Source organism: Populus nigra, chromosome 1, assembly GCF_951802175.1.
Source record: "Populus nigra chromosome 1, ddPopNigr1.1, whole genome shotgun sequence".
Lineage (NCBI taxonomy): Eukaryota > Viridiplantae > Streptophyta > Magnoliopsida > Malpighiales > Salicaceae > Populus > Populus nigra.
The window spans coordinates 7,676,608-7,701,755 of record NC_084852.1 but is presented as its reverse complement, the minus strand read 5'-3'; the positions used below and the strand labels follow the sequence as shown (position 1 = coordinate 7,701,755).

At 32.8% G+C, this 25,148-nt stretch overlaps 2 protein-coding genes across 9 annotated transcripts; one reads left to right on the top strand and one right to left on the bottom strand.

The window, feature by feature from the left end:
* The first annotated feature begins 4,560 nt into the window (after positions 1 to 4,560).
* Positions 4,561 to 8,166, top strand: LOC133680780 (beta-glucuronosyltransferase GlcAT14B). The gene is made up of 5 exons (XM_062103768.1): positions 4,561 to 4,688; positions 5,502 to 6,252; positions 6,391 to 6,466; positions 6,545 to 6,660; positions 7,329 to 8,166. Exons 2-5 carry the CDS (start codon positions 5,685 to 5,687, stop codon positions 7,826 to 7,828), a joined length of 1,260 nt encoding a protein of 419 aa, XP_061959752.1. The 5' UTR covers positions 4,561 to 4,688; positions 5,502 to 5,684; the 3' UTR covers positions 7,829 to 8,166.
* A 6,249-nt stretch (positions 8,167 to 14,415) lies between these two features.
* On the bottom strand, positions 14,416 to 20,788 carry LOC133697099 (protein SPA1-RELATED 3-like). Of its 8 annotated transcripts, none has more exons than XM_062119478.1 (9): positions 20,423 to 20,517; positions 20,242 to 20,299; positions 19,062 to 20,149; positions 18,702 to 18,859; positions 17,514 to 18,489; positions 17,287 to 17,433; positions 16,843 to 17,154; positions 15,906 to 15,965; positions 14,416 to 14,956 (listed from the first exon to the last, which is right to left on the bottom strand). In XM_062119478.1, exons 3-9 carry the CDS (start codon positions 19,929 to 19,931, stop codon positions 14,768 to 14,770), a joined length of 2,712 nt encoding a protein of 903 aa, XP_061975462.1. In that variant the 5' UTR covers positions 19,932 to 20,149; positions 20,242 to 20,299; positions 20,423 to 20,517; the 3' UTR covers positions 14,416 to 14,767. The 8 variants fall into 8 exon arrangements, 7 of the variants coding, with proteins under 7 accessions (XP_061975462.1, XP_061975469.1, XP_061975455.1 ...); XM_062119485.1 differs by having other exon boundaries at positions 19,062 to 20,169; positions 20,423 to 20,505; XM_062119471.1 differs by lacking the exons at positions 20,242 to 20,299; positions 20,423 to 20,517 and adding an exon at positions 20,541 to 20,788 and having other exon boundaries at positions 19,062 to 20,169.
* Between the last annotated feature and the right edge of the window lie 4,360 nt (positions 20,789 to 25,148).

Genomic DNA, 25,148 nt, shown 5'->3' with positions numbered 1-25,148 from the left:
GCACGAGTGAGACTGTGAGATAATATCTTGATGTCCACTTTCACTTAACAGGGTTTTGTTTGCTAACTAGGGGAGAAAGAGAATTAATTGGGGTAGTATTTATATTTTTTTATGCAATTTTGCACGATAAGTGTATGTTGACTTATAAAATCATACGATTTTACAAGTCAACTTATAATTTTGACAACATGGTTTTGATAGTTATAAATGGAGGGAAATTCAGTCATAAAAGTTGTTATAACATGTATTTAATGAAAAACTTATTATAACTTAGATGTTACATATCAATGGATACCAACATTTGTAAATAAAATTAAATATTAGATGTTAATTGGAATGACATATTAAACTATATGTTAGATATATTTTTTATATTTTTTTTATTAACTTTAAATTGAGATTTGAAAGGTTTTGTCAATTTTAGTTTAACAAAATCTTTATTTTTTATTAAAAAAATGGCTCTAAAAAATCATCAAATCTACCATAAAGCTAGTTATCTTAGACATGTGAGGTCAAAATAATAAAAATAAATAAATAAGAGGAAGATAAAATTTCAATATATATGCACTAAATTCCCACATATATCATTCAACTATATATTTAGTAAATTTTACTATTTTTCATGAATTTATTTTTTATTTTTTAATTTTTAATTATTGAATTTTGTTATCTTGTTCTTAAGCAATTCTAAAATTTTGATAGTCAAAATAAAGTTTGAATAAATTACTATATATATATATATATATATATATATATATATATATATTAGGTTTAATTTAAAAAGTTTATTTGAATTTATTATTACTCGTTGAATGGAAGCTATATATTTTTATTTGTTGGTAAAGTATATTACAAATCACAATAAGTATTCTATAATGATTTTTTTAAGAAAATTAAATTTTGACAAAATATTAAAAGAGAAAAAAAAAAGATTTATAGTAGCAATGACTGACAAGGTAATAATTTGAAAATTTTCATTTGGATGGTCAAATGTATCATTGGATAAGTTTACAAATTAATCGAGACCATATCCTATTTTAAAATGATACCATGTTTGGAGTTGTTTAAAGGAGAAAGCAAGGAATAGGCTTTCTTTATTTGGATTTATTACTTGGTGAATGGAAGCTAAATGTTTTTGTTTGTTGGGTTGGAGAATGAGAATGAGTAGAGAAATTACCATTTTTAGTTAGTTTGGAGAAAAAAAAGCTCATTATAAACTAAAAGTGAGAATAATAATCTCTATTTATTGTTCTAGACATTGCAAGTTTAATGGTAATATATATAATCAAACATAACACAAAAATATTTATTTTGTCTTGTATACTACTACCAAACACAATCTCGTCTCCATCTTCTGTTTCGTCTCATCCCCTCAGTCATAATTATCTCTTTTATTTTGAGACAATAATCATACATTATCTAAGATAGTATTTGGATATTGTCTTAAGAAAAAAACACAGAGATAGTGGTGACAAAAAAGAATTGTCTTTTAGTCCTTTCTATCTTGAAAATATAAAAATTACTGTAAAATTATTCTATAGATATTTATTTTATATTTGTGTCTTTGTCTCTTAAACCAAACATGTTTTTATACCTTTCGTATTTGTCCCTGCTATCTTGGAAACTAACCAAACACAACTTGAGAGACATGTGGTCAAGGGGCATGCCTTTATTTAATGCATGAATGTTTTGTCTCTATAGTTTGTGTCAAACAGATCAAGTTTAACTAGAGAATATTACATTCAATTGTAGTAGTTGATCCTCAGAATATTAGCCTATCTGGAGTTCAATCTCCATGAATCTTAGTGGATTTTCTATTTGAGGATGTTGTCTTATTAATCCTTATGAACACCCTATATTCAAAATAATAATAGGTTTTTTGGCCTTATTGAGCCATCAAAGTTTTTATAGGCTAGATTAATGACCCTGGTTTTAGAAGAGCTTTGGGCAACATGATAAAGGCAAGGCCTTAATGGATACATGTAATATTTGGATCTTAGGTGCCTGAGTGAGTTTATGATCCATCATAACTTTGGATTCGTGTCTTATGTGGGTTTTATTTTGAACACTTAGACACACTATGTGCTCATCGATAGCTTTCTTCATACTTGATTTTTTTAAAAAATAAAATATATGTACTAGCTACTTAAGGATTATATGCCACTAGATTGGTGTCCGCACTATGCCACGAGCCAAGTTAAAATTTTTCTAACATAAAAAAGATGTTTAAGCGATATCGATGCTTTTAAAGAAACAAGAAAGATGTGATACACGGGTCATTCACTTGATTGGGTTCAATAACATCAGTTAATTTAATAAAATGATTAAAAAAAGGCATTAACAATAAATAAAGCGAAAAAAATATTGTAATAATTAACTATAAAAAATTAGTTGATGATATAATACTTAAAAGGAGAAGGAAGAAAAGCTTGTTGGAGACTCATTGTCACTTTATTGTGGACATCGCCCCACCACCAGAAAAAGCTCACCGAAACGGTTTTAACACCATTACGAAAGGCTACACGATGAATCTGAAAGAGGTTACACACGCCATCAAAGCAACAACCCGAAAAGCAAACCAAGCAAAATATCATAAAATGAGCATTTAATGCTTATATTTAATCAATTAATTTAATTCAAAACAGAAATTTAAAAAAGAATGAGAATAAAAAAGACCAGAAATAACCCGTGTTATTTTCAAATTCAGTGAGAAATCTCATATAAACAAATATAAAAGAGTAATGGAGCTCAATCTCTAATTAAATAAATATTGACGGATGAAACTAAAAAAAAAACATGAGCTTTAAAATAGAAATGACAAAAAAGCTACCCCGGACAAATCTTTTAAACCTAAGTTAATCTCTCAAACTCATAACCTATGAAATCTTAGAACTTATGATTTATAGTATTTTTGTTTTATGTCATTAATGAATTAAGATTTAATTCAACTAATTTTCATTTTTTATCTCTTTTCAAAAGATCTTAAACTTTTTTTTTCTTTTGCAATAAAAAATATTTGTTTTTGCAAGATTCAACACCTCTTAGATCAATTATTAAACTCCAAACACTATTAATTTATTAGACCCATTGAATTTATGAAAATCTAGATTAATTAGACACCAATAATTAATATATTATAAAAAATTACAATTAAGTTCTATTCTCTTTTTAGCAATAAAGGTTAATCTTTAATTAAAAAATATTGAAGGATAAAATAAAAAAATATTTGAATCTAAAAAATTATCAAAGTAAAATAAATAACAATCCAAAGAATAAGGGTCAAATTTGACATAAAAATAAAATAAAATTAAACACTAAGGGATGAAATTGAAAAATAAATTCAATTAAAAGAAGGATTCAAAACAAAACAAATAACAATTAAGAGAATGAAGACCAAATCTAATAGATAAAAAAATTGAAAGAGAATTAAATTGAAAAAAAAATCATTTTATAAATCATTTCAAATAAAATAAATAGTAATGAAAAGAATATGAACTAAATGTGAAAGAAAAATAAATTGAAGGGCTGCTTTGAAAATATGAAGGTTGAGGCGAGAAAATTGAGGAGAAGAGAGAAAAAAGGTCATCGGTGCCAAATTGAAGGTCCATACACCACATGTGCCACCTATGAAAGGAGGGGCTGCAAAGACGATTCGAATGCCACCTAGAATCCATCATTTGACCACTGCACCACCCGGCACAAGCTACTAGAATGACATGGTTTAGACCCACGTAATGATACATGCAATGCACGCTTCAGTCACTTTTTTTTAATAATATTTATTTTTATTTTATTACAAAAATATCCCTCATTCAACTTGATAATAACAAAAAAAAATAAAAAGACAAAAAAGCCCCCGAACACTGATTAAAGAATTTTTAATTTTAAGAATAATTAAGTTATTTTACCGAGCTTTAAAAATAAAAAAGTTTAAATAACCCCTAGACAAAAATTCATTATTTCTTGCTTTTAATTAAAAGTTAGTAATTTTATTATACAAAAAATATGAAAAGTTTCTATTATCTCAAAAGCCAGGTCAAATGTTTATGGTGAAAATAACAAAATCATTGTTACACTTCATAATATAATACAAATAAGTTTAGAGCTATATTATCTTATAATATTCAAAATACTTTTTTGTTTTAGTTTTTTTTTAATACTAAATTTTTTTGAAAAGTTACATAATTAAAATTTTAAAATGTTGAAAAGGATAGAAACCAAACATTATGGAATCTAGAGGAGCTAAAATATAGTTAATGCAAATTTTTTTTATTATGAATTTACAAGGTCATATTTAAGGATATGGTTGAACTAACTTTTTATCAAGTTTTGAATTTTTTATTTTAGATTAAATTTTTTTAAATTTTTTTAGATCATTTTAATATATTAATATTAAAAATAAATTAAAAAATATTACTTTAATATATTTTAAAAATAAAAAATATTTAAAAAAACATCATATTCCATACTTTAGATAAGCACTAAACAAACAAAACGATCCACTTCATGCTTACACGTCCTCTTAAAAAAACCAAAAACCACCTAATTTGCATCCCTCTCACTCTAGAATCTTATTGTTTATAAATACGTGGTCTCTACCTCCCTATCTCTCTATCTCCACGTTGTCTCTCCTGAAAGAGCATAAGAACAAAAATACTGTCTTGAAGTTCTCTCTATCTCTATAACAGGTTTATTCTATTTTTTTATTAACAAAACTAATTATTTACGCTAGTTATTGTCTCTTTTCTTGTTCCTGTCTTTCTTTAATTTGTTCTTGTATTGGTTCAGCTGTGTTTGTGTGTGCCATCATCCACGCCATGGCCGTTACGCTATTCTTTTTGTGTTTTTTTTTCTTTTCTGTTACAGTATTTTCTGGGTTCATTTGTTTCTTTCATTGATTCAATGATTCAAATCCTGAATTTCCTCTTTTGGGATTTGCTTCTTATTGTGTGATCTCTGTTTTTTTTTTTAAAAAAAAAAGAATTAATGAAAGAATGAATGAATAAATAAAGGTAGGAGTTGATGTGGTATTTATGATAACAAAAATGATTTGAGTGGTTTCTTTTTTATCGATTGTTTCATTGAAGTGTCAAATGTGAATCAAATTTTTTTTTTTTTTTTTGGAATTTAGGATCTGTAGTGACGTTGCTTGCCAAGATTTTAGCATTCTAGACAGCTGAATAAAAAAAAACTTTTTTAGTTGTGAATGACTTGCTTGATAATTTATGCACCTGATTACAAAATGTGAAGAATTTTTAGCTAATTTGTTTGATTCACTTGTTGATCTTTGGTCGATTTTATTGATGCATCGTTCGTCTCTTATAATTCTTGGTGTTTCTTTTATAAATATAATTGTTTCTTTGTCGTCCTATGTCTATGTGCTGGTATTATATTTTATTTCTACATCATTTGATGCGTATTGTGTAATATTTTTATTGGTTTACGCAAGCTGCAGTTTCTTTGTTAATGGATTTCTCTGTTGTTTTTTTGTGATTTGGCAGCCTAGACTGGTTAAAGGCCAGGTTTTGGGTTTTTTTCCCTATCGTCGTATCCGGTATATAAAAGATTTTGTTCATTGTTGAATACCAATTTCTCGTTTCTGTTGAGTGAGCAAGCACAACTTGGGAATCCCAATTTGGGATGCTGTGAGGATCAGTCACTGGAACTCATGATAAGGTCTTTCAATGGGGTCCCTAAACGTGGAGAAGAGATGGGCTTTCCCTCTTGTTATAAGCTCCCTCATATGTCTGTTCCTTTTAGCAACTTGCTTCAACATGGGTCTTGTTTCTTCATTGCACACAATCAATCAAATCTTCAACATTTTCCAATTCCGTATCAACCAGACAACCCAAGTTTATGCTGAAACAAAAGTCTCGCAATCTCCTCCCCCTCCTCTCCCTTCCCAAATTCCTCGATTTGCTTATCTGGTTTCTGGGTCTAAAGGTGACTTGGAAAAGCTTTGGAGAACCCTCCATTCACTTTACCATCCCCGGAACCAATATGTTGTTCATCTGGACCTCGAGTCGCCAGCAAATGAAAGATTGGAGCTTGCGTCACGAGTGGAAAAGCATCCGGTTTTCTCCAAAGTTGGAAATGTTTATATGATCAGCAAAGCCAATATGGTTACTTACAAAGGACCCACCATGGTTGCTAATACACTTCATGCCTGTGCAATTCTTCTCAAAATGGGAAAAGATTGGGATTGGTTCATCAACCTCAGTGCTTCTGATTATCCTCTTGTAACTCAAGATGGTTAGTCTGTGATTTGAATTTTATATGAAACTATTCGTTTTTCTTTTTTGGTGGGTGGGTGGGTAGTGGAGGTCATGGTGAAATTGTTTGCCTTCAATTATCAATTATCTTTCTGATTATTTTGCTATTAATATGCAGATCTTATTCACACATTTTCAACCATAAACCGAAATCTGAACTTTATTGAGCACACAAGTAAATTGGAGTGGAAAGCGTAAGCACTCTTTCTCTCCCCCGCTTTGATTTAGAATCTGTTTCCAGAGAGTGATCTGATATCTGATGTGGTGTTTAGGGACAAACGGGCGATGCCTTTGATTGTAGACCCTGGGCTTTACTCAACAACTAAAGCAGATATATACTGGGCGATGCCAAGAAGATCTTTGCCAACAGCATTTAAATTATTCACTGGTTAGTTTTCATATTTAACGTATCCCTAATCTTTTCACAGATGCATGCCAGTAAGGTTGATAATTGATGTTTAATTCCCTGCAAAATAAAATAAAATAAATACTAATTGGGATTCACTTGTTGAAATCTGCAAATTTTTTAACAAATCTGTTAGAGCTTCACTCAGTTTCTAAATGAATTTAATGGTAATCTCTGTTTCTTTGATAGAGTTTAAGGCTGTCTACTGGCAATTGCAATTTGCAACTTTCAACTGGCAATGCTTTCTGTAACTAACATCTTTGTAGTTTCATGCCATAAAAGTTCCTTTTTCTATATTCTTCAGTTGCTTGTGATCTATAGTAACTGATAGAGTTAAAGCTCTATGTATTGATTACAACTACAGCTTAATCTGATGCATTAGGAGTTTGTTTCAGGAATGCATGGCGTCTCTTTCATAGGTTATCATTTCTTTTTTCAGTTTAACAAACCAATTGGTGTTTAGTCCAGTCAGCTATTTTGTAGAATTCAGAACAGGTGTTCAATTGCAGCCATTGCTTTACTGAAAATCGAAGTCCTGATGGCTTCCAACATGTGCTTTGCAACTGAAACTCTAAAAATGCTAGGAACTACGAAGGCCTGCTGTTCTGCTTTCAATGAACTTCATAAATGGATTCCATTTGTTTATGCAGGTTCAGCATGGATGGTTCTCACTCGCTCGTTTGTTGAGTACTTAATTTGGGGTTGGGATAATCTACCAAGAACCTTATTGATGTATTACACAAACTTCGTTTCCTCACCTGAAGGATACTTTCACACAGTAATATGCAATGTGCCAGAGTATGCTCAAACAGCAGTCAGTCATGATTTGCACTACATTGCTTGGGACAATCCTCCTAAGCAGCATCCTCACACCCTTACCCTTAATGACACAGACCATATGATTGCGAGTGGTGCTGCTTTTGCCAGGAAATTCAAGAGAGATGACCCTGTCTTGGATAAGATTGACAAGGATTTACTTCACCGGAAGAATGGGAGCTTCACTCCTGGTGGATGGTGTTCTGGTAAACCCAAATGTTCTGAGGTTGGGGACCTGGACAAAATAAAACCAGGTCCTGGAGCTCATAGACTGAAACGCCTCATAGCTAGGGTAGCTTTGAATACAAAGCTTAAACAAAACCAATGTAAATAGGTTTTGGAAATGTTTCTTGCTTGCAGATGGAAAAGAACTCAACTTCAATCTACATGCCAGAAAAAGGTCTTAAAAAAAATGTTCTGAGAAATGAACCTTGATGCTGAAGTTCCAGCTAAGGCTTCATTCTATCTTAGAATCTAAGTATGTTAGTTTTTCATTACAAACTTGGTACGGTCACAATCTAGTGTAGCACATTACCTTTCCTCAGGTTCTACTCTCCTAGACCTGTTATACCACACAGCTCGGAAATTTTCCGGAGTACTTTTTTTTTTTCCAATTCCTTGTGTTGCTGTAAAATTTTCTGTTCCAAATAATTTGATCATTTTTTTTCTGCAGTGTAGTTTTATGATGAAAATCCTAAACACTCAATTACCACAGAAGAAATTACTTTGCATTTTCTAAAGTACTGTCATGGAGTATGTTGTCCTAAGCATGGAAGAGGACTCAAGATCTGCCTCTAGTTTTCATCTTTCGGATAAACCTATGATCTAAATTAAACATTTTGTGCAGAATAATGTTGTCGTTATTTGTTAAGCCTCTTCCTTGCTTAGCATAATCAATTAGCAAGACTTTTATAAGCACTAACATTATTTGATTCACTTGATCCCATGTTGAGAAGAATGGTCTCCGGTTTGAACCATTCTTGGCACGCGGTCTTGTATTAATGAAGATCCCCAATTAATTAAATCTTTAAAAATAAAAAAACCTCTCAACTATATAACTGGCTTCAGTTTTATCACCAAAACAATCTTTGTATCCATTTTGCATTCAAGATTTCAAAAATTCTCGATTAAGAACTCTTATCAAAATAAATTAGGGATAAAATTAATATAAAAATAAGAAAAAAATATAAAAAAATAAAGCTCTTGTAAAATTTATTTTTTTCTTAGAAATATAAATGGAAAGCTTTAAAAAAAATAAATATATAAAAAAATACTCTGGGAGTAAAATTGATATTATCTTAATAGTTGGATGTATATTTGAGGTTTGCTCTAGAATTAGTATCCATTTGGGTATAAGAGAGAAAAAATCCTATTTTCAAAATATGGTTTTTTTTGTTTTTATATTGTTTAATAAATTTTTTTTTTAAAAAAAGCTTAATATATTTTTAAATAAAAAATATTTTTAAAAATAATTATCACCTTATAATTTGGTAGAGGTTAGTAGAGTTGATCCATTGACATAAATGCATGTTTTGACAATTGCTGGCAAGTAAAATGTATTATAATTTCCTTGGCCAATGAAGTCTCAATTCCACCAACTCATTTTTTAGCTACAAACTTCTTGTGCATCTAGTCGTCGAGTCATTAATAAAATGAACAGATAATTGCTAGATCTTCCCTTTTCCTTTCGGCCCCTGTGATGCCTTGGCTTGTTTTGCTAGTCAGATATAAAGAGGAGGTGCTCAAATCAAAACCAAGTTTATTGGACCAAGGTAGTCAAAACATGGTGATTGACGGCTGAATTTAATGAATTCCCCAGCAGTCACTCTCTGTGATGGCTACCTATTTAATGAATTCCCCAGCAGTCACTCTCTGTGATGGCTACCTATTTGGCATCAAACACCAAAGTCGAGCAATGTATTGTTTTTTTCTTTATTATTATTGTTGTTGTTGTTGAATCAAGCAATGCATTGTTAAATTATCAGTCATCCCTCTTCATTCCTCATGATGTGCTGGAAAATAATTCCTTGAAACTTTGATAATGGGAATTAGGGTTTTCTTTTTTCTTTTTTCCTTTTTAGATGGGTATTTTTCGTAGGGCGGAGGAAACATGTGGTTTGTTGTTTACAGGGAGAAAAGGTAATGGTGGCATTGAAGAGGTTTTGTTGGTGGGTAGCCTACAATTTGCCTCCACATTTAAGTGGGTTCATAATTCAGAATTCTTAGTTTCTAGCTTTGAAGCCATTTCTCAAGCTTGCATCATTTAGACAGGCACAATTAACAAGCAAGGGAGCTTGGTGCCGAAAGCAAGGGTGTCCACTACAAAAAATAATAGCTGAATAGGGTTGAAGTTATAATCTATAATCAAATGGAGTATGATAGTATTATTTGTCAATTGCCATGTCTTTGTCTCTAAGGAGATGTTGACATAAAAGGACATGATGCGACTTCTGTTTCATACCTGAGGAGAGACACATTTTGGATATCAGGCTTTGTTGGGTGATGCTATTGGCTGAACTTTTTGGTTAAAGTGCTACTATTGATTTCACTGTGGCTGTAGAATAGTGTGATTATGTGTTGCTGAGAGTTATTCTCCGGTTATGAGCAGTAAAATCCTCAATTCTTCAGTATTGGTGTGGGTATTTTACTTCTGACTGAATCACAGAGTGATGTTCTTAATCTTGGGTGCATGAAATATTCCAAGAGGTTTTAGTGTAACGAATGGAGTTCTCGTCTTCTGAAATAAAAAAGGTTTCAGACTAAACGCATCTTTGGACACTAGTCACATTTTCAAATTCTTTCTTCAGAACCATTTTTCCATTAACCAGCAGTAGCCTTTCCAAGGCAAAATATTTGGCTCCAGTAATCAGCCATAGTGGGTCGAGCTTTCACAGCACCAAGAAAAAGTGCCTGCACTTGTTTTGCAACATGAATATGCTCGATGAAGTTTACTCTTCATCTGCTACCGCTCCCATCTCACCTCGTAACATTATTTGTCGATGTTTCTAATGATCAATGGTCTCTTGACCAAGTGAGGTGCCCTTCACAGAAAGAAAAGAGTAGTGAGATTTGGAACTATCATCCTTTGGCTAGAGAATTATAAGGTGATGCCAAAAGAATTCAAGTTTAACAGTGCTTAAGCCTTTTGTAACCAAGTCTGCAACTTGCTTATTTGTCTTGATCTAACCTCATCTCAATTTCATGTTGCAATACTTTTTCTTGTTTTTTCCTAGAATGAAACACTGGGTTTTGTGCCTTACAAACTATTAATTGATTATCACATTACAACACTATTGCATAATCTACTTGTTGATGCAAATTATTTAATAATTGTATCAACCAAGTACTTTCTTGGGTTGTCATTGCTACTACTCGATATTTTGCCTATATTATTAGTAAAGATATTGTTCGTTGTCTCTTACTACACCAAGAAACTATTCATGACTCAATTTTAAACACATAATCAATTGTAGATCATAGAGTGCCATAAAATAATCAGCATTACAATAACCAACTATAGAATGTCATAACGAACTATATTATTCATAAATCTCAAAATTCTTCTAACCACTTCCAAATGAGACTTCTTTGGATTTTGCATGTAACGATTTTTTATATCAAGTGTATATAAAATATCTAGTCTAGTCAAGGCTAAGTAGTCAACCTACCTATCAATTTCTGATACATTGTTGTTTCTTTTAAGTCTTTTCCTTCATGGGCACACATCTTGAGATTTAGTTTTATTGCTGTTAGAAATGGCTTGTAATCAAGCATGCATCCCAAATCTTTGTAACAAATTTCTTGATTATTTTTATTGACAAACAAATATTTCTCCTTGTGTATGATCAACCTCTAACCCAAGAAAATACTTGAGTTCTCCAAGTTATTTCATCTGAAAGCAAATTGACAAGTTCTCCTTTGTTTGGGGAATTTCTAATTGATCATCACTAATTATAATCAAATCATCCATATAAACTAATATAATAGCTATCTTTCCTCCATTGGCTTTCACAAATAGGTTGGAATCTCTAGGTGTTACTAGATATCCTACTTGAATAAAGAATTTGGTAATCTTGCTATACAAAGCTCTTGGTTTTGTTTTAATCTGTAAGGTGTCTTTGTCAATTTACACATATGTTTAGGATGATCTTTACTATGAAAACCCACTGATTAATTCATATAAATTTCTCGATCAAACTTCCCATGAAAAAATGCATTCTTCATATCCATTTGTCATAGTCTCCTGTTTGTGTTTGTTATAAATGCAAGTAGAACACGAATAGTTGTGAGCTTTGCTATTAAACTAAATGTTTCATCATAGTCCAATCTAAATTGTTGTGAGAACTTATGAGTCACCAAATGAGCTTTATACCTTTCAATTGATCTATCTGCTCAACATTTAATCTTGCAAACCTATTTATAGGATATAAATTTCACATCTACTAGTTTAGGCACAATATTCTTGGTTTAATTTTTCTCTAACGCATTAACATTTTTCTTTTATATCTTTATCCATTTAGATCTTTGTGATGCTTCTTCAAGCATTTTAGGTTTTTTCTCACTTGTTTCTTCAACTATGGTTGCGTTGGCATACTTAGAATTTGGCTTATGAACTCTAGTTGACCTTCTAAAATATGATTGTGAATATGATATTTTTATTGTACTAGGTCACTATTTATATGTTGTTGATAAACAGTAGTTTGCCAATTATTCTGGTCAATTTTTTGCTCCTCAATAGCATTATTGTATACTCTCTAGGTTTTTCTCAACTTGATTGGACCTATATAGATTGTCCATCATTCTATTGTTATAGCCTTTTTTTCATAGCCTTTGAAATTTGGAATCACCTCATTTCCCAAATACCAATAGGATGATGTTTCATCAAACACTATATCTTGTTATGTGTGGCACCTTCCTGTCATATAACATACTTCGATAAATTTCTATAAGACATCAATTTTTTCTTTTAACTACTCTATTTTGTTATGGTGTATTAGCACAAGTATATTGGTGACATATCTGAACTTGTGAGTACTGAGAAAACTCATTCGAACTATATTATTCCTCGTTGTTGATAAGCAAGCAACGAATCCTTCTTCATATTTCCCCTTCAACTAACTCTTTAAACTTTTTAAACTTTGTGAATGTATCTAATTTTTCTTTCATAAAAGACCCATATAACCTTGAAAATTCATTAATAAATGTCACCACCAAATTGGTAATCTTTAGTTTTTAGACGTCACCACCACGCAACTTCTTTTGTACTCTATTAGATGCTATAAATTTTGTTTATCACCTATCATGTGATTAGAACACCTGAATTCAATAATCCAATCACTTTCATAATTGATTTGATTTTTAATTTTAATTTTTTTCATTGTCAATGCTAATTTCTTCTTTTTTATGACAAAGAATGCTTCCCCGTCTTATTCATCTTTAACTTATATTTCTAAACTTGAAATAGGAGTATTGCTTTCTGAATGCTTTTTGAACCAACAATCTTTCTTCATGTGACCACTTTCATGATATTTTCCTTCAAACCTTCTACTGTTGTTGTAATTTCTTGGAGCTCCCCCTTAATAAAAGCTTTTTTCTGTGATAATTCTTCTTTTTTATCACCATCCTTATCTGATTCATTTCAATGTGCCAACTATGGATTATGTCCGATTATGCTATTGTTTACTCTTGTCATTGCTAGTGTGGAGTGCTTCCTCCCAACCCTTCAATGAGAACTATCTAATCTATTTAACCATATTTTCTTAACCAAGTAGGTTCTCAAACTAAACTAGTGATGGTTGAGTAGAATGCAAGTCTTAAATCATGGATGATTATTCTTTTCATCCTGGTTTTTCCATTAGATACATAGGTTCTAATTTGTAAATCTCATGACATGTTGATTTCATCTTATTAAATAATTGAGGAACGTCATGTCTTATTGTGTCATCTATCAATAAAAACTCATTCTCGAGAAGTTACAATCTGGTATCATTTTTCTATGAGAAAAGATTAGAAAGGGTATCTCATGCTTCTTTTGGAATTGAAACATCCCGAATGTGCTCAAACATATCTTCTTCAATTGTTGTCTTCAATGCAAACATTGCTTTGTCATCTTTAATCTTTCACTTGCGCATAACTTTATTAGTGTCTTCGGCTGGTTGTGTGTCTTCACTGACATGGACTACCTTCTTGGCCTTACATGTAAGATATCATGCATGTTGACCATGTACTGTAATTTTGATTGTTAAGCTTCGTAATCCCTCCAACAATTTGGATATCTCCCATGCTATTGCAAGAACAGTTTAAACTACAACTGAACCTGAGATTGGTTACAAACTGCCAGTGCTACTCAATCAACTTGGAAGCTGTTATTCAAGCTGCTTCTGGCGCGAGGAACGTGGCTGCTGGTGCTGGAGGAGTTTTTGCGACTATTTTGTTGCTGCAAAGTCTGCAAGCTTGTTGCTACGTCTGCTTGCTAATGCTAGAGAAGTCTAATCGCTGCTACTGCTACAAGCTACTGCCACGAATGAGGAGGTTGTTGCGTCTGGTGCAAGCTGCTACTTACATCTGGTGTAAACTGTTGTTGTGCATGCGTTTTTTCGTTTTTGTTCCTCAACTATGATTACTCCTCTCCTTTTCAGCCTAGGTAGATTTTACTTTAAAAAAACAAAACAGCAGCTACGTTTTTTCTCTTGTTCTTGTTCTTATTTTCTGAATGTTCAAGATGGTTTTAAATAGCCTTACAAATCCTATTAAGCTAAGACTTCTATCTTTTATCTAGAAACTAATCAACTATCTCCTAACTATAATAAAACTCTAATAAATCATTGATCTTGATGTTGCAGAATTCCAACAATATCAGAACATCCTATGAACCATAAACTCCTAGCTAATGTTGAACTCTAACATATTGGTCCCATCAAGTAGAAGGTGAAGGATGAAGTTATCCATTATAATTATAAAAAATGATCAACTATAACCATTGCAGAATATACAAGACATAATCTTTGCTCTTCCTTTCCCCTGAATTCTATCTATAATACAGTGAATCGAGACCATTATTTCTCGTGTTGACTATTTCTGCTACTGTTGTCTAATTCCAAAACTTGTTTTTGTTTTCTTTTTTCTAAGGAAAAAAAAAAGCATCCGGTTACTATATAAGTAAGCTACACAATTTCCTTTGGTGAAAGATTATCGTCTTCGTTCCATTTTCCCTGCACTAAGACCATCTTTGGTCCTTTAAGCTAAAATCATGTTGTCTGGAGCGTAGACCACATCAAACCATCTCCAAGATTTTGATATTCCCAGTAGAATTTGCAGCAACCAAAGTAGATGACTGGCCACGCCAACAGACAGAAGAAATAAATTGTGCAGCGTCATCCATTTCATGGCCAGAAAGCGGGTCCGTGTTGTTAAACTTGAAGGACAGCACTGGCATAGGGAAAGCCTTGTGATAGACAAAAACCTATTCCACAAAAATATATTAAAATTAATGATGAATGAAACTTGCATTGTACTATAATGTGCGCTGTAGAAGTCACTTCACTAGCATGGTTGCTTGAGTTTTGATGGGTGTTAAGAGTTAGGCAATAAAAAAAAAAAAAGGCACCATCACAATCACGAAAATAAAAGCAGCTTAAAGTTAATACAATATCATGATGCGAGTGAAAAGAGTATGGCTATTGTGTTGTTTAACAACTTAATTATGACTTCCATTCAACTCAGTCTCCATTCCTCCCTTTATACACTGATATAAGCTTGTTGAACAAAGTAAGGTAAAGGGGATAGAAGTTTTGAGTCTTGTGTCACCCAAAAGTCAATACAACCAATGCAATTCGTGTTACATGGATTAAACCCTGGAGCTCGAGGGAAAAGATCATGTGCTGCCAAAAAGAGCGCAGGTAAAGTGTTGGAATATGTCTTGAACTAGCTCACTAGTTACTAGGCCCCTTTTCCTTTTTGCCCACTAGGTTTGCTATTTATATTAATTCTAGAACTAAAAGGGTTGGGGTTTAGAAAAAATCAAGTTGCTATGTATATTATGGATGTTGGTTATGTTTCTGTGTCCATTAAGGTAGGTCTTCTTAATTTTCAGTCAACTTTTCCAAGGCGGCGAATCTAATGAGTTAACCTAGTTAGATGTACTGAAAGCTCCACACAGTTATCCAAAAAGCAACTGAACATTTGACGAGGAAAAGTTGATTTTCTAAAGAAGTTCCTAAGTTCTTATGCAGCTCAAGTAACAAGGCTTGTCAAGCAAGAAGAGAGAGGCCACCAGTTCTTGGATGGTTATACCATCATAATTAAAGTCAGGGGATACAGTTAAGTTTGTTTTGCCACTGAAAAGAAACCATAATTTTATCCATTGAGGAAAGGCGAGGTACCTCTAAATACTAAAGTAAGATATATAGTACCTCATTTGTTTCCGAGCCAGTTGCAATGTAACCATCTGATACAGACAAACCCACGAAGTTCTACAACATAAGCATAAATAGACAAAAGATGTCAAGCATGGACAATTTTCCACCACCAATAAAATACACTTATCACTGTGAATAGTACATCTAAAATATAATAAACTATGAAATTGAAGCAACTTAACATCAAATTTATATGCATGGTGAAGTACCTAGGCCAGAAAAAAAAAAAAAAACCCTTAAATGTTTCCTTTGTTAGTTCATTATTTTAGTAGGCATTTCAATTTCTAATATTTAACATGATGACCAGTCATAATAATTATGAGCACCCAATCCCTAACTTCAATGAGCATAAACAGACTATTCTAGAACTTTGTATTCAAATATAAATCCATGAGAATACTACTACTACCAAAGCTTTCGGCGTAGCTGATATAACTAAACAAATTTCACAGTAGATCAACACAAAGAAACATGAAGATACAGTAGTATATTAACTTGCAATAATGAATTTCAGTCACCTCATCTGCTGCCAGTAACCCCCATTTGCATTGCTTAGCAGCCCTAGTTCTGCCAACTATATAATTAGCATACATGAAGATCAATTGTGCAATTTTTTATTAAAACTTTCAGAGGGTCATATACATTCTCCAAAACATATACTTAATAAATCTTAAGCTAACTTTCCAACCAAGCGAAACATGTTTTGAAAGAAAATCAACTTCGAAGGCACAGGCTTTCATGACTAGCAAAACCATAATGCTTTCTTTGTTGCAAATCCTGATTCTAGTGCAACTTTAAACTAACCACAACTGTGACAGACCAGGAAAATTAACAGCTAATCGAAATGAGGCCAATTCTCATCCAATATCCCTCGCAAAAAAGGTTAAAAATAGTACACAGATGCTAATTATTGTATGAGAACTGAACATACCTTTACATTCATGTGGCCTGTGAAGGATTGAAGGGGGCTATCAATAACCCTAGACGTGCCCATTGACAAATCCCAGAGCTTCAGCGTGTTATCCGTGGAAGCAGAAACAATATTGGTTGTATCTACAAACTTCACATAACTCACAGTTTTATTGTGTCCAATCAATGTACACAGAGGAACTTTTGAGTTACGGAGATCATAGTAATAAATTCTATGATCTGCTGAACCAAATGCAATAGAACGACTAGAATCCATGGGAAACTGAACAGAGCAGACATTGGCTTTTGTTTTGATGGAACCAATACTTACTCCCTGCATAAGAAAATCAAGTATGAGGATCAGCTTATTATATGTCCAGAATTAAATTAGCACATTAAGAAATTCTATAACATTAGCACGTTCAGTTTCAAAGCTGACATCCACCAAATGCAAAATTAGCATTGCCTGATTGATACTCCATAGCTTGACTGAACCATCATCACTCCCACTAGCCAGCATTGTTGGATCTGCTGATGAAAAGTCAATGGACCACACACGCCTCTCATGCTCTCTCATTTCTGTTACCACTTGACTCCTTGTAACATCCCATACCTGAACATGTTGAGCAACTGCTTTACAATCGAGTGAAATAAAGACAAAAGCCTCATCAAATATTAGGTTTGAGCCATTACCTGCACCACACCCTCAAAGTTACTTGAAGCAATTTGGCTTGTAATATATCTGTTCCAACATATGCTGCTTAGCTTTGACCTACTTACCATTTCAACAACAGGATAGTGGATATCACGAGCTTCATTTATAATTGTGTCACATTCAAATACTTTTATCTTTTTATTTACACCAGCTGTAGCGAAAAATTCTCCATCACGGTCAAAACTAAGAGAGCAGACTAGGTTTGAAGAGTTCAACAAATCCCCTTGCTTCAGGTCAGCCTTCACTTTTAACTTACTATAAGATAGATACTTGCACAAACCCTCCAGGAATGGACTTATCCATCCACGTTGTCTACCCTCAATAAACCGATCCTTCGGTGCTAAACTATTTATGGAGCTTCTTTCAGTCACAACAATGGAACCTCTCCCATCACCACTTACTGGTGAATTTCTAACAAATGGTGATTTCCCTGGTGGCCTGACTGGTCTGGATCTTGTCAAAAAATATGCTGACTCTAATTTCTTAAAGTTCTTCATCAATCGAGAACTTCTAAAAAGAGGACTTTCCTGTGATTCTACAGATGTATCTGAGTTCCGACCTTCATCGAGATTATCATCACATCCCTCTATGTTGAGAATCTGAAGACCTGAGCAAAATCGTTTTCGGGAACCCAAGCTAGAAGAATCGTCAATATCATAAATGTTCAGGGGAGGGAGATTTGATGCTAAATGATCACCCTCTCCTCTTTCTTTACATGTGCTTCCCTTTTTCTTAAGAAAAGTTTGATGCTTTGTGACTTCTTCAATATCAGAACATAGAAGAGAAACAGTATCTTGCAACTTATTAGCTGCATCCTGCTTTCTTTGTTGCATTGGTAAAAGGAATTCCAGCAACAATTCCTGCTCCTCTATTCTCTCTCTAAGCTGTATTGCTGCTTCACGCTCTTCCAAATTGTCTCTTGGTTCATTAAGAAACTCGCTTTGCAGCAATTCTCTGTCATACAATACATGAGAGTAAGACATTGAAAATTTGATTGAACAGAAATAAGATGAAATGTCAATCAAAAAAGGTACTTTGCTCAGGGTGCAGTAACCATAAGCACACAATGTACTTGTTTGAAGACCTCGAAAAAACTCATCCACGTATTAAGGCAGATGCTACCATAAAATGTAAAGTAAACAAAGGTGCAGGAAATTAACATTCACCCCATTTTTGGCCGACTACTTGGCTCAGGGTGCAGTAACCATAAGCAAAATGAAGCTTCTTTTGGCCACTTGAGCAGCAATTGAGGAGGAAGAACCCGATGTCTGAGACTAGACATAGTTCTGCTCTTGTCTTCCCATGAAGTGAATGGGTTGAACAGCTGTTCACAAGTAGAACTATATCACATCAATGTAGACAGTAAACAGCAGAAGCTCTTAAGACATTATTACATGCCATTTAGATAATGAAGAACTTTCTGCTTGAAATAGAAGTCAAAAGTTCGAAACACATACAAGAAATGGTTTTGAATCCACTCTAATTTTGATCGTTAACATCATAAATGCAACATTATCATTACGAACCTCGAAAAGAAGAACTCCCAATTGGTAGATGTCTGAAGCACAAGAGCTTGGTGAACCAGCAACCTCTTCAGGGCTGGTATACCAACTGGATTCCATCAGCAATATTTGCTTCATTGGAAATGGTTGTTTCCTTTCTTCTTCACGTTCAACGTTCCTCGTACCAAGGACTTTATTTTCTTCTGTTTCTTCCCTTAATGGTAAATCTGCTGCATAAAGCGAGCTGGACTGCATGCAACTGGCTTCCGATAAAGCATTTGTTGGAGTAGATGCAGGTAGAAAATCTTCACTTTGTAACCTACTTCTCTGCTGGCACATGTCATGGGGGAAAGAAGAAGAATTTTTAACCTCCACAGTTTGGCTATTCAATCCATCATCCAAAGAATCAGACCCAGAATCCGAGTAAGAAGCGGACTCGATGAAGGAGACATGGTTAAATGATGACATGACAAAGCAAGAAGGCCGGACATTGTGAACAACAATTCCCTGTGAATGTGCCACATTTACAACTTCGACTATTTGCCTAAATATGTGCAAACATTCAAATTCATCAACAGACCGTTCTGGTTTGTTCAACCAATGCCTCAAGCTAACATCGTTCCACTCCATGTTTTGGACAAAATGGTCAACTGCAGCTTCATCCTCACAAACCCCAGATAAAGTACCAGCCTGGGTTTTTAGGTTTTGACGAGCCAGAGCAACCCTATCAGTCTCCTTTCTAAACCCAGAATTGTAAGATGCGGATCTTAGATTCCTGTTGGTGACTACTGAAGTATTAAATCCCCTATAACTACCAGACTTCTGCCAAGCAGATTCAGATGAGCCCTCCATGGTTACCCCCCTTGGGCTGCATGTAAGCCAGAACAAACACATCCAAGAAATGGAGGAATTCGCCTGCTACTACCACACTCGCTAACTTCCACCATTACCATCTTCAATCAATACCTTATTTCACAGAAATAGCAAAAAGAACCTTGCTTCTGATCAAGCCAAAGCTCAATAACTCAGCTCCTCAAATAAAAATACTAACCCTTGCAGGGCAGCCGACACTAAAGAAAATAAGATGAAATCTTTTAGCAAGCACACTTCTCCTGAGACAACCGCAACCAGCCTAACATCAATAAACCAATAAGAAAATTTTAAAAAAGTAGAGAAAAATCAACGCTTGCATTATACTACACACATTTTTCCTTTCCTTTCTTCATCCACCGGAATTATAAAACTAAGTCCTCACACGTGCACTGTTCAACACCAAAACAACACAAGCACCAGCACAAAAAAAAACATCAAAGGCAACAATAATATCCAGAAAAGGAGAAAAACTGAAGATACCCTTTTTACAATATAGAATTAGAAACACGTACCCAGAGGTTTCATAAAAAAAACAACACATGCATCAGAACCAACAAAAGCCCACACACAATAATATTATATACAGCCATTTAAAAGAAGAGCTAGAGAGAAGGAGGGAGGGATAAGTACCTGTAGCAGCACCAAGAATGGATATTTCTGATCCTGCTAGACCAAAAGAGAACCACACAACACAACAAGACTTTAGTTACTACACTCCACTAAACACTACAGCCTCATAAATTCCCTCATTTTTCCCTCACAGCTTCAAAAATAAAATCAAACAAAACCCCTCCACAAAAGAAAAAATCAACATGTTTCAAATAAAAAAAAAGGAAAAAAATACCTCTTTCTCTCTCTCTCTCTCTCTCTCTCTCTCTCATGCCCTGTTTCACTCTATATATTATATAGTTCTTCATGAAATTATTATGATATTCTTTCTTTTTTAAGCCACAAGCTCATGTTCGCTCTTTGGCTCATCTCCCCGCTTTATTCCATTTGAGTTACGTGGCACCACCATAGCCTCAACCTTGTTTGTTTATTTCTTTGCAAAGAAGCCAAAAGGGATGGTAAATTGGAAAACTTTGTGGGCCATCAGTGCCAAAAAAAAAAAAAAAACTGTTCTTGATGAAAATAAAGATCATGGCTTTCTAGAATTTGGCTTTCTAGAATTGGAAACTCAAGGTGAGAACATGAAAAGCAAATAAGAGCATGGGTTACAGGTGTGAATCATTAAACTAATCTGATGATGTGATTCTTGTTAGAACAGCACGTAAGAAACAATTAAGAATACTATAGTGGGCAGTTCTTGTTTCTTTAATCCGATTAGTGACACTAAAATTAATATTTTACAAGAAACACACATCACATGATAGAAAAGAAGCTAATAAACTATTGATTAATGTAATGAAGCACAAACAATGAAGCTATAAATAATGGTGATAAAATCAACCTTAAAATGTGGGTTTGAGTTTTGTGGGACCCCCCGTGATCCCTAATGATGGTAAAAGAAGGCATAAAAGAATACACGGAAGGAAGGAAGGAAGGAAGGAAGGAAAGAGGAAGAGGTGGGTTTAATTTAAGGTAATTAAATTTTTTTTGTTTGTTGTAATTACTAATTAGTACTATAATAATAATAATAATTAAGGATTGATAAGAGAGGATGTGGACTGGTGTCAGGTAATCTAAGAGGATGTTCGGTGCAGTTTTTGTTTTTAAATGTCTTTTAAAAAACAATTTATTTAAAAAAATATTAAATTAATATTTTTTGAATGTATTAATAAAAAAAATAAAAATATATATTTTAATACATTTTTAAAATAAAATTATTTTAAAAAATACATTACATCCCCATCTCAATTTGATGTAAAATTAGGAGCATGTGATTTTATTTTTTTCAATTTGATGTAAAATTAGGAGCATGTGATCCTTCCTCATAGTAGTGGTAATGTTTGTGGTTCCTACATCTGGCGGCTATTAGCATGATATTAACTAAGTACTCGAATTCGCTGCTGGGAGGATTCCATTCCAATAACATGCAATCCATAGTTTTTAAATCGGATTCATAGTTTTTAAATCGCATTCAGTGATTAATCTGATCTAATGATCGGGTTACGAATCAAATAAATTAATCCAGATTAATCCAAAAAACAAAAATATTTTCACCAACTCCTCACAAATACCCCCGATTAAAAACCCAACAAAAACACCAATAAAGAAAATTCAATTCCAATTCCAACAACCCAGCAAATGAAAAATTCATTTCCATAAATTTTCTATGAATCCCACCACCAAAAACACAAAAAATTTGATTGAGAAAAGGAAAAGGAGATTGTATTGCTGATATAGCCCTCCAATTTCACTTGTTTTTCCCATATTTTTTTTAGTGTGTAGAGAAAGAGAAAGAGGAGGGTTTAGGAATGGGATTTGCAGGGAGAGGGAGAGGGACTTAGTGAAAGGTATAGGTTAACTTTAGAGTCTAGGATTGTTTCCCTGTAATTGATAAAGCAAGTGGATCAGATTACAACTTTGAATGAGCCTCTAAGCCTGCTTTTAACAAGTAAGCCTTCTCCTTTAAGTCTCTTCGCTTTCCATGATTGCCCATTGGAGATGGAGCCAGAAGGAAGAGATGATCCAACTTCGTTCTTTATCTTCTCTTCTCTTTGGTAGTGGAGAGAGGTTGGTGGTGTGGCTCCCGCTTTGAAGTGAAGGGATGAGAATTGAATTCTTTCTTTCCATAGCTCGTTCTATGGATTGCTATGAAAGGCGTCTAATGTTTGTTAATTGATTGTTGAGGCATTCTTTCTTTTACTAGTTCGGTCGGGTTTCAGCTGGTTTTATCCAGGTCGGCTGAGTTTTGCCGAGCCAACTCTCAGACGAGTTTTTACTTAGACCCGGACTGATTTTAAGTCCAAGTCGACCCGTTAGGCCGGTCCGAATTTCAAAACTATGATACAAATATTATGAATGCATTTTCTAGAATAATTAAAAAAACAAATTAGAAATTAAAAAGTTAATATATGCGATGAATCACTTTTGTTATCAGCATATTTTTATCAAAAAAATATCAGATAAAAAAATTACAAATATAAATTTTCAGAAAAATAAGCACGCGTGTTGGGCTTGGCATAAATAAATTCAGGAAAAAAGTTATTAATGTGAAAATAAAATTAAGAAGAAAAGTTATAATTATAATTGTTAATATAAGTTAATTTTTTGTTTTTTATTAATGCATTTTGTAAAACAAAATATATTTTGTTATATATATATATATATATATTGTTTATTGCATAGAAACTGTAAGCAATTAAATTCAATATTTAAAAAATATTAATGATTTTAAAAAATAAATATTAAAAAATATCTTTTTAATATTGCATGGAAACTGCAAGCAATTAAATTCAATATTTAAAAAAATATAAAAAAATATCTTTTTAATCAAAATCTCTTTCCATTAAAAGATTTAATGATTTAAAAAAAAGGACTTCTTTTTTACAAATATTTTTATAAGAAGTAATGTTTTTTAAATAAGAACTTATTATAATCTTTATAATAAGTGTTAATAAAAAAATAATAAATTTATAATTTTTACATGAATGTATTAAAAAAATAACAATGATAATAACAAACTTGAAAAAAATTATAAAACAAATAGATATTTCATTCATATTTAGAAAATCATGCACATTAAATTTATATATAATTATTCTGAAATAAATTATTAATATTATCATAAAATACACTAATATTATTTAAAAATAATGATATAATTGAATAATTATTTAAACATCATTTAAATAAATTTATTTTAAGATAATCTAATTATAAAACGCTAAAAAAGATTAAAAAAATACAAGGCTAAGCGATCATGGGTTAAAAGAATAAGCCTACATGTTTGGCCCACATGAAAACCTATGGGTTCTTGGATCTAGAAACTCAAACTCGCATGCCTGATTTTAAAAAAAAAACATGTATAACATGATATTTATTTTTATTTTAAAAAAATTAGATATAAAATGTGTTATCTGAACAAATGACATGTCATTTGTCTACTATTTTTTCTAGTCATGAAAAATATATTTGTGATTGAAAAATTAGAAGTCAAAAACTTTAACCTCAAAAATCTAGAATCCAACCTTTTTCCATCCAAAATTACAAAGAAAAAAAATCATGTAATGAACCTCCATTACCTGGATTTTAATAATAAATTAGTTTAAAAATTCTAAATTAAATCAAATTAAAAAAAAAACTCATGTACCTCCATTACCTCATGGTTTCTTGTTGGTCCACTTTGAGTATGAGTTCTCATATTTTGTAGCTTCCCTTCCCTTGAACATTCATTCTTGGTAAAACATGTCATGAATTTATATAATTTTTCATCATGTTTCACTTTGAATATCTAAAGAAAACCTTCTAGAAAATGTTGTCTCTATTATACTTGTTTTTATAGTCTCAAATTCTATAGCAAGGACAGTATTCAGCCAAATTCATAGAGAAAAACATGTAATCTTTTGAACGGAAAAAAGGAAAAAAAAAACAATTACATAAGCATACGAGAATGGACAAGACTGTACCTAACATTATATAATTATTTAAGGTTTCATCCTCTTTCTCGTCTCGTCCGTTCACCAAACGCCTCCATGGTGATTTCCTTGATCAATAATCCATTGTCTTTTAAACAACCATTAATTTTATTTGTGGTGGGCAGTTACTGCAGAACATTCACTTTTCAAGTTCAATGAAACCTTGTCATAGAGAAATCTGTGAAATGAAGAGATTTGTTTATGAATACTAAGATGATAGTTAGGCCGTCTCTGGACCACTGGTCCACCTTCCTAAATATAGACCAAATTAACATAATGTGAAGAACAGATCCCATTGAATGTGAGCTCTTGGAAGATGATAATCAAATCCACTTTGAAGGTCCCCCTCAAAGTTTTGTGATTTTCGATAAGATTCCCAGTAGATGCACAGAAACCCACATACATTTCATCAAGAAATACCTTAGAAAGGTCTAGAGGAACATTAATCAGTGGCCTCACTGTGTGTGTGTGTGTGTGTGTGTGTGTGTGTGTGTGTGAAGGAGCCATGGTTACGCTCAACTCTTGGAAAGACCAATTAGTCTTGCTTTGATCGTTCTTTGCACAAGACCAATATCCGGCTTCCTTGGCATCCAAAGAAGAGAGTGCGCGTTCATAACATGTTTATCATTAATATTATTGAATTCTTGATTTTTGAACA

Coding starts and splice junctions, on each gene's coding strand:
- LOC133680780 (XM_062103768.1), top strand. CDS start 5,685: ATGGGGTCCCTAAACGTGGAGAAGAGATGGGCTTTCCCTCTTGTTATA. Junction 6,253..6,390: donor TCCTCTTGTAACTCAAGATG/GTTAGTCTGTGA, acceptor ATTAATATGCAG/ATCTTATTCACACATTTTCA. Junction 6,467..6,544: donor AGTAAATTGGAGTGGAAAGC/GTAAGCACTCTT, acceptor TGTGGTGTTTAG/GGACAAACGGGCGATGCCTT.
- LOC133697099 (XM_062119471.1), bottom strand. CDS start 19,931: ATGTGTTTGTTCTGGCTTACATGCAGCCCAAGGGGGGTAACCATGGAG. Junction 18,490..18,701: donor AGTAGTCGGCCAAAAATGGG/GTGAATGTTAAT, acceptor ATTGTATGACAG/AGAATTGCTGCAAAGCGAGT. Junction 14,957..15,905: donor CTGGCTCGGAAACAAATGAG/GTACTATATATC, acceptor TTTGTGGAATAG/GTTTTTGTCTATCACAAGGC.